At 34.7% G+C, this 8,332-nt stretch overlaps 2 protein-coding genes across 10 annotated transcripts; both read right to left on the bottom strand.

Moving 5' to 3' along the window:
• Positions 1-397: 397 nt before the first annotated feature.
• On the bottom strand, positions 398-3,380 carry LOC107916786 (basic leucine zipper 19). 7 transcript variants are annotated; one of them, XR_005926670.1, is made up of 4 exons: positions 3,169-3,309; positions 1,945-2,776; positions 1,150-1,250; positions 398-813 (listed from the first exon to the last, which is right to left on the bottom strand). XR_005926670.1 is itself a non-coding variant. In XM_016846157.2 (3 exons), exons 2-3 carry the CDS (start codon positions 2,702-2,704, stop codon positions 1,225-1,227), a joined length of 786 nt encoding a protein of 261 aa, XP_016701646.1. In that variant the 5' UTR covers positions 2,705-2,776; positions 2,953-3,380; the 3' UTR covers positions 886-1,224. The 7 variants fall into 7 exon arrangements, 4 of the variants coding, with proteins under 4 accessions (XP_016701646.1, XP_016701647.1, XP_040968372.1 ...); XR_001689602.2 differs by having other exon boundaries at positions 2,953-3,283; XR_001689603.2 differs by having other exon boundaries at positions 1,150-1,238; positions 2,953-3,283.
• A 212-nt stretch (positions 3,381-3,592) lies between these two features.
• Positions 3,593-7,266, bottom strand: LOC107916763 (pto-interacting protein 1). Of its 3 annotated transcripts, none has more exons than XM_016846131.2 (10): positions 6,523-7,266; positions 6,361-6,434; positions 6,151-6,269; positions 5,940-6,055; positions 5,282-5,842; positions 4,935-5,186; positions 4,685-4,848; positions 4,377-4,604; positions 4,142-4,291; positions 3,593-4,068 (listed from the first exon to the last, which is right to left on the bottom strand). In XM_016846131.2, exons 1-10 carry the CDS (start codon positions 6,659-6,661, stop codon positions 3,820-3,822), a joined length of 2,052 nt encoding a protein of 683 aa, XP_016701620.1. In that variant the 5' UTR covers positions 6,662-7,266; the 3' UTR covers positions 3,593-3,819. The 3 variants fall into 3 exon arrangements, with proteins under 3 accessions (XP_016701620.1, XP_016701621.1, XP_040968352.1); XM_016846132.2 differs by having other exon boundaries at positions 4,935-5,183; XM_041112418.1 differs by lacking the exon at positions 6,523-7,266 and having other exon boundaries at positions 5,940-6,068; positions 6,361-6,377.
• Between the last annotated feature and the right edge of the window lie 1,066 nt (positions 7,267-8,332).

Below are 8,332 nucleotides of genomic sequence, written 5' to 3'. Positions count from 1 at the left end.
TTGAAAATGTATTATTTTTACTAGTACAATTAAGAACACTAAAAATTGTCAAAATCACATTTCATTTCACATTCTTCAAAATTAAGTAAACTTGTAACTGATTGCATTACCTTATCCTGTCTTTCCAAACTTCATCCATCCACCAACTTGCCAGAAACATGCACACACACACGCGCACACACACGCAAGGGGTCAACAGTCCTTATAGCATTCACACCGTAACTGGTTTTTTAATCATGATAAACAATAATGTTTTTACAAAGATAATGACATCCATATTTCTATAACAATCTTTGATAATGATGAAAACCAGCATTAAGATAAAAAGGTCACACATTCATATCATTTTTCTTCCTATTAGTAAGCATTAGCTATTTACTTTTTTCACGCCATCATATGTTCTGAAATTATCATATATACCCACATTTCCCTTTCCTTTTTTGTTTCAATTGCAGGCAATCAGTTAAACTCAGGGTTTAATTATCAGTTTAAGAGTATCATAGAAATGTTTATCGACCCTGTCTTATACAACTTTCGAGTTTTCATCAGACATCTGATGATAGAAATCTCGGTTAAATGACGGCCACTTTGCATCTCTGGCCTTCCTAAACAATAGGTATGGCAAAAGCAAACTTCATGTGCTTTTGTCGATGCCATGCAAAACCAGAATAGGAATGGCTGAAAGCATAGCTAGCTAATTTGTAGCTTCCAATGTGAACCACAACCTATGAGTGCAAGGAGTGAAACTTTGTAACTCACCTGGTAAGGGCTCACACTATCCAAAACATCAAAGTTATTCCATCTTCCCTAATTCTGTCATTCAGCAATAAGAGAGTTCATATACCTTAGAAAGAACTAGAACTTATGAAGAAAGAAAAACACTACTACACACAATTACTTATATATTTGTGATGAAGTCTGCAAAGCTTAGCATCAGTGACAGTACATTACTGATGATTATCATACATTGTGGGCAAGAAGATGGGATATGGCATTATACTTGGTAACAAACCGCTACTCATAAAAGCTACATATTATAAATCCAAAAGTTTTGGCTTCCCAAGCATGTTGGCATAAACTAAGAAGATCCTAATAACCTAAAAAGAACAAAAGATGGGAAATAAAAAAAATAAAAAAAAGCAATGCAACCTGGAGGAAGAGGCGACGCATCCCAAGAAAATTGCTTGTTGGAACACAAACATGTACCCCTCTTCCATACAGTTTTCAGCCTGCTGTAGCTGAATGAACACCTTGCATGAACATAAAAATCAGTACCACAGCCACAACACATTCAAAAGCAGAGTTTACGCATTATACAGCTATATTCAGTTCAAAGCAGTCAGAAATAGCTCATAATATTCAGAAAATTGCAAGAACAAGTTCCAGCATCAGTGTAAAGGGCTCTCTCTAAGCATGGTTCATACACCATAAGGACTTGGAAATGTTCAGTACTTTAAACATAGCTAAGTCACCAACACTTTCTAACTTTCTAACAATTCATGTGATTATAAAACAGCACCTAAATATTCAAATAATGTTGCCCCACTCATGTTGGTCCTTATTTTTCACGTAAATCCTCTGTCACTCTTCTACTAATCATCGTAAACTCCGACAGTTAATATGGATTACTAACTAGAATTACAAATGGTTGGTATACTTAGAACAATCAAGAGCCCTTATTGTTGTAGCAGCAAAGCAGTAAATGGAATAACTTCATAATAGACACACACACACACGAGAAAAAAGTAGTTATTAGCAGTCCTAACAAGGTAAAAGAAGCACATAACTACACCTTGTAGAGTTCCAAGCCAGAAACTAGTGAAGTAAATAACTACACTCAAGCCAACATACTAGTCATAATAGATAAATCAAATTAGAGATTAACATTCCTATATCAACATAAATTATGCAAAAAAATCAAAAGAAAGACTCCTAAACTTTTACCTTTCCTCCTTTTTGTGCCAGAATAATTGCCATTCGACCCTGCACTTCCAATCCCACCTGTAGAGTTCTGATTCGCCAAGCACTGAATATTGTCAAAGTCACAACCATTAAATCCTTGTCCATTCAGTGCTGCAGCTTCTCCTGTTTTATCTTCGACTCCAGGATGAAGGCAATACATCTGATCATTGCATTGCACATTGCAGGGATTCATCACATAAGCACCAGGCACATTCATCATGTTAACATTAGTTGCTGGTTTCTGATAAGGAAACGGTCCAATTTCCCCTTCGATTCTTCCTCTAATATCTACAAGCAAACACTTTAGCCTTGCAACCTCAGCCTCCAATGCAGCCTGACCCTGTAATCTTTTCACCAGCTGTTGGTTCAATGCCCTCAGCCTCACAACCTCGTCCTCCAAAGAGGCAGCTCGTGCCTTAACCTTCTCCCTATACTTCCTGACAGCTTCTCGATTACCTAACGGACGTTTCTTCGATTTATTCTCCCCAGACACAGCGGTGTCATCAATAGCAGCCTTATCTTCACTTGAGGCAGGCACAATCTTGGTATGAAAATGAAAACAGGTGTGTGTGTGAGAGTTATCAGGTCCAGGTGGGTTGCAAGTATGTGTATGAGTACATGCATGAGAATCATTGAGTAATTCATCGAAAAAACTGTCCATTGAACAACTGCTAGGAATGTCACCCATGTTATTGCCAGAAAACACTTCTTGGTTCGAAAAATCAAGCTCCCCGTCGTCCATTGAAATCCCCCCGAGAATCCAAGGGGAAACACTTAAATCTAGTGAAGGAGAGATCAATTCACGATTTTGAACCTGACCGAGATAATAAATCGTGCTCAATTAGCTAAGAAGCAAATTAAGATTATATGTACACCCAATTAGCAATTCAGTAACAACCCAAAACATTTTTTTCCCGAAGCAATAATTGCAGAATGTAAAAAGAAAATTGCAAACAATTATCACCAACAACAAAAGAAGAAAAGTCTTACTCGGGAAAAAGAAAACCGCAGCAAATTGAACGAGTCGAGATAATTTAAGGTTCAACAGGAAACCAAAAGAACAAAGAATCAGGAAAAGAACATTGTTATCATATAAGATTCTACAAGAGAGTGAAAGTTAAATTCTCTACTTTTAATATAAGGTCATTAAAAATGGCAAATTCATCATCATTTATGGCATTTTGAAGATTCTTAAAATGGACGTACCGGAAACAAAGTAGACAAAAAAAAAAGGGTAGAGAACCGCTTTAGTTGCAAAGGATTTCAATTTATAGGTACTTAAGCTACTTCACTGTAAAATAATTTTTTTAAAGCTGCAGTCTTTTCAGATGCTATGGTGTATTGTTGTTGTTTATGAACTAAAGAAAATTCTTTTTTCGATAATTATGGGTCAAGATCATGAAAAAGAATTGGGTTTTGCCCTAACTAGAATCAACATTAAGTTATTGGGCCCAAATTACAAATATTTTGTTACATTAATTTAAATATTAATATTTATTTTTTTTAAAAATTTAATATTTAATTCTATAAAATCTAGATTTTATTCTAATTTAAATTACTAGGAATATATTCCAATAAAGCATAAAAATATAATTGGGTCCCATTTTTGCATAAAGAGTATCCTAAAACCTTTTGACAACTTTAAACAGGTTCAATCAATATCATTATTTTGACAAGAATCAACATCTCCAAATTACACCTCTAAAAACACAGGGTGCTGCTGCTATTTTCTTTTTTCTTTCTTCTCTCTTCACTTTACATTACAAACAAATCCTAAATTTGGGTTTTTGAGGCAAACTTTGATTTTAAACAACTTCAAAAGATGCCAACCATACAAACAAACAAAAAAAAGAGAATCTAATTGAAGCTTGATGATCTGCTCCATCTTTCTTTTAAATATTCATCAGTAGAAAAGTTACTGCTTTGCTCCATGCTACTAAATGATGTACAATCATCATCAACATCAAGCATTGCCACACTTAAATGTAACTCTGGCCTTGAATTTGGATAAACTTCATCATCATGCTGTTCTTGGCTTTCCATTTCCTCATTTGGTGTCTCTCCCCATTTTTCTACTTCTTTTTCCCCTCTTAACAGCTCTAGTATCTACACAAATTTATTAAGGATCAATGCAACTTGTAAATGTTATTTGATAACGTAGATGCAAAGGCTTCATTACCTGTCTCATCTTTGGCCGAAGTCGACCTGAACGTGTGATGCAAAGTGTCGCAGCTCGAATCATCCTATGCATTTGAGTCTCATTGATATTCCCATTCAAATTGGGGTCCAATATACCTTTCACATCTCCACTCTCTATTATAGGCTTTGCCTGCAAATTTTGAAGTACTTAATGGTATGTTTGATAGTTGATGTACAAAGTGAAAGGAACTCTTTGTTTCGGAGAAGACACTTACCCACATGACCAAGCTTTGCTGGCCTTTTAGATTCTCAAAGCTTATCGGTCTTTTTCCTGATAGCAACTCGAGTAGAACAACACCGAAAGCGTAGACGTCAATCTTGTCGCTAAGTTTACCATACATAAAATATTCAGGAGCTAAATACCCAAATGTTCCAACAACATCAGCTTGAATCAGAAATGACGAATCAGTTGGTCCCCATATTGCTAACCCAAAGTCAGATAACTGTCACATCGAAAGAAATGATGATCATGTGATTGATTCATGATATGTTTCGTTTTCGAATAACGTATCATCAGGGTTACCTTTGGTTCGAACCCATCTGAAAGAAGAATATTTGAAGACTTGATATCCCTATGAATAACAGGTCGAGAAAGCTCATTATGTAGGTAATCTAGGCCTTCAGCAATCCCGACAGCAACGTTATATCTGAGCTCCCATGGCAAGGCATGTTTTCCTTTGTTCTTCCCTACAATATATGTTAGCATGGATCAGTGGTTTACGACAACTTTTACGGAAAAAAACACAGATCTTGTCAAAGCTGTAGTGTTGTACCATGCAGAATTTCTTCTAAGCTTCCCTTGGATGAGAAATCATAGACGGATATAAGATCATGATCTTTAATGCAGATACCTATTAGAGGCATGATGTGTTTATGCTTCAGTGAGGAGATTATTTCGATTTCATTTGCGAAATCCTTGCATGCCTCTTTTGATGACTCCAGAATCTTCACAGCCACTGCTTTGTTATCCGGAAGGATCCCTTTATAGACACGGTTGCTCCCTCCTTTCCCAATCAAGTTCTCTGCTATGAAACAGAATCTTGGAAAAGTATATAAAAGAAAAACACATAAAGTAATAACGAATACATCACTGGTTGCAAGGCACGTTTGGGATGAAAACCTGTGGAGAATTGATCAGTTGCAGCTTTTAGAATTCCATAACAAAACCATCTGCAATCCGATGAATTTGTATTCAGGAGCACCTCCAAGCATTTTTGCAACTCATATTGCATTGATGAATTGGTCTCATTCCCATCATTGTCATCTCCAAGTTGATTCAGCTCTATTTCCTTGATTGTTGAACCTCGAGGAGAATGATCATGCAGAGACCGACTTGGTAAGTTCATTACCCATTTCACGACCGACATGCTCCTGGCATGCTTCGCTTGTGGTGTTGCTGAACTAGCCCTCAGGAGGAGGGGCCAACCAGGCTTATAGTCCATATTATCTCCTGCAAAAAGAGAAATGGACCACGAAGGGATTCTCTTCCCTTCATGAATAACACTCAATATTTCAATCTTCGAATCTTCACTACTGGTTCTTGATCCGTCTTTGGAGCTTTGAATCCCTTCAAAACTGGATATCTCAGACCCTACTTCAGAATCACCATATTCTGATTGGCATTCTTTGATACCAAGGTTTTCGGTCAGACAAAGACTCAGTCTTGGATCACCTTTAAGACCTGACATAATCCCATATACATCATCTATTACTTCTAAAGACCATAGTAGAAAACAGAAACCAGTTCTCTATTATTCCTAGGATAGGTAGAACCAAACCTGATAGTTCATTCTTGTTGGACCTTTCGAAAACAATTTTTCCCTTGTTGATGGCCACAACATTGGTGGTTGTTGGCAGCCGCTTCGTGCAGTATCTAGCCGTGGAAGTCCAACCCCTGAAAATGATGTCTGTTTTTTGAGTAATCAGACAAAGAATCACACCAATTTTGAACAGCCAAAATGATTTTGAGTCTGTTAACTGCTGACTTACCCAAGAGGACTCCTCTTGTCTATACCCACAACTAGAGCTACAGCACCATAGTTTATTGCTTCTCGAATTAAAACCTTTCGTATCGAATTTCCTTTATAAATCTGGCCTTTAAGATCAACCTGCAAGCCATGTATAATGATCAATATCAATTTTTTCATTCATGGTAAGTGAAAATTCATAAATGCCAGAACTATTGGTAATGAAAGCAACCTTCTTTATAGAACACAGGCCTTCATATGCTTCTAAATAACCCTCTAATAACAATTTCTGTCCCAAAGCATGATCTACATCGAAATTTCAGATTAGAATACACAAAAAAAACCATGGTACAAAACATCAAAGTTCGCTGTCAAGAAATCAAAAATGCCTTACCTGAATTCCGGGTAACATGAATTGCTACAACACAATCACCAGGTTCAGCAACTTTTACAAGAGCCCAACTAAGCAAATCCCTGCTTTCACTATCTAATCGAATCCCAACCAATACATTTTTCTTCTTATCAGAAGGCATGTTTTCTGAAAATCTAGAACCTTACCAGCTTTCTGAAATATTCAATTTAGTCCTTCCATATAGAAACCACCATCACCATCTTCATTCGAGTTCATAAAAAGAAATCTAAAAATACCCCAACAACACTAGGCACTTAACCCTTAGTGATCATAAATGAAACCCCATTACCATATTTGGATTTGAAAACCCAAACTCAAAGAAAAAAAAAAGAAACCCAGATTGTTTATAGACTAAACAAATCTACCAAAATCTTTGAATTTAAGAAAAAAGATAAACAGAAGAAGACAATTGAATTCAGTGCGCCAATTTTGTACGTATACGTTTTTTTTTAATCCAAAACGGGTTTTTTTTTTGTAAAATTATATTGCCGCCAAAGAACATCACCCCCTCTACCTGCTACAACCAGTTTCAATACACTTTTGTGTATATAAATTATTGAGCAATAAAAAATTTAAAAAAAATGTTGGGGTGATGACAAAGATATTCAATCTACTTTATTTTTTAAATAATTTTTTTATTTTTATTTAAAAAAAATTTAGGAAATGGTTCATGAGTGAAGAAACCCTTGAGATAAAAGTGTCGGCAAAGTAAAAAAAAAAAAAAAGGAATTCCCGCGAAGAGTGGGCAACGAATTTCAGTGCTGAATTAAAAGAGGAAAAATAGGGACTCCATTTTTGTTTATAAAAGTAATTAATTAATTAAAAAAATTAAGTTCGTTTAAAGAACCGGCAAATTTCGCGCGAAACCCATGGTCTCTGGTCGTTTTGTGGGAGAAATGAAGTGACAGAAGCGAAGCTTTTACCGGCTATTGCGGGTTGAGGAGTAGGACCCCTATTGGGCTCTGGCTTATCCTCTTGACTCGTGTTTTTCTATTTTCCTTATAAAGATAAAAAAAAATTAAAAGTTTTTAGTATTACAAAGGGGTAATTTTTTGATTGTTAGCTTAAAGCAAGGAAGATTAAATTTGAAAATTATAGTAGATTCTGGGTCAAATTCCTATTTTAGTTTAATTTCTGTTTGATTACAATCTCATCATGCTTTGGTCAAAAATATATCTTATCATCTCTTCCATATATTTATTCATCTTTAATTAAAATGTTTTTCTTAATTTCAAGAAATTAATTTTCATTTTTTGTGTTTCTTACATTAATATAGACATGAGATTTGGTGCAGTTTAATTTTCATCAAATACACGTGGTTTTATCAACTTTTTTATAGACAATTGCAATCATCAAGTTCGTTGAAGATTATTCATCATTTTATTTATTACATTTATAGGGATTTTTAAGATAAAATATTTTGAAAATAATTATTTTTTTATCAAAGTGATTTTTTGACCCATCCCAATGATGTGATGTGAATTTGAGGTTGGGTATTCTAAATTTTATGTTAAATTTATTAAAATATTATTCAATTTTGATAAATGATTTTAAACAATTAAGTAAATAATTTGTTTTTTTATAATATTTAGCATGTTATACGGGCTATTTAGAGAAGTAAATTACAGATTTGGTTCTCCTTTATTATTATTACCAAATATATTTTTTTATTTTTTTTAAAATATCCTAATATTAAGCTATTTTATTATTTAAAGGTTATAATAGTAAATAGAAAATAAAAAAGGTATGGTGGTAAAACATGTTGATTTGAATCTTACTATTTTTGTAATTA

The sequence above is a fragment of the Gossypium hirsutum genome, chromosome A01, assembly GCF_007990345.1.
Source record: "Gossypium hirsutum isolate 1008001.06 chromosome A01, Gossypium_hirsutum_v2.1, whole genome shotgun sequence".
NCBI classification, from domain to species: domain Eukaryota; kingdom Viridiplantae; phylum Streptophyta; class Magnoliopsida; order Malvales; family Malvaceae; genus Gossypium; species Gossypium hirsutum.
The sequence above is the reverse complement of the archived record's forward strand: the minus strand, read 5'-3'. Positions and strand labels throughout refer to the sequence as shown.

Coding starts and splice junctions, on each gene's coding strand:
- LOC107916786 (XM_016846157.2), bottom strand. CDS start 2,704: ATGGACGACGGGGAGCTTGATTTTTCGAACCAAGAAGTGTTTTCTGGC. Junction 1,251..1,944: donor TGGCACAAAAAGGAGGAAAG/GTAAAAGTTTAG, acceptor TGTTCATGCAAG/GTGTTCATTCAGCTACAGCA.
- LOC107916763 (XM_016846131.2), bottom strand. CDS start 6,661: ATGCCTTCTGATAAGAAGAAAAATGTATTGGTTGGGATTCGATTAGAT. Junction 4,605..4,684: donor CAGATGGGTTCGAACCAAAG/GTAACCCTGATG, acceptor TCGATGTGACAG/TTATCTGACTTTGGGTTAGC. Junction 4,292..4,376: donor AGCAAAGCTTGGTCATGTGG/GTAAGTGTCTTC, acceptor CAAAATTTGCAG/GCAAAGCCTATAATAGAGAG.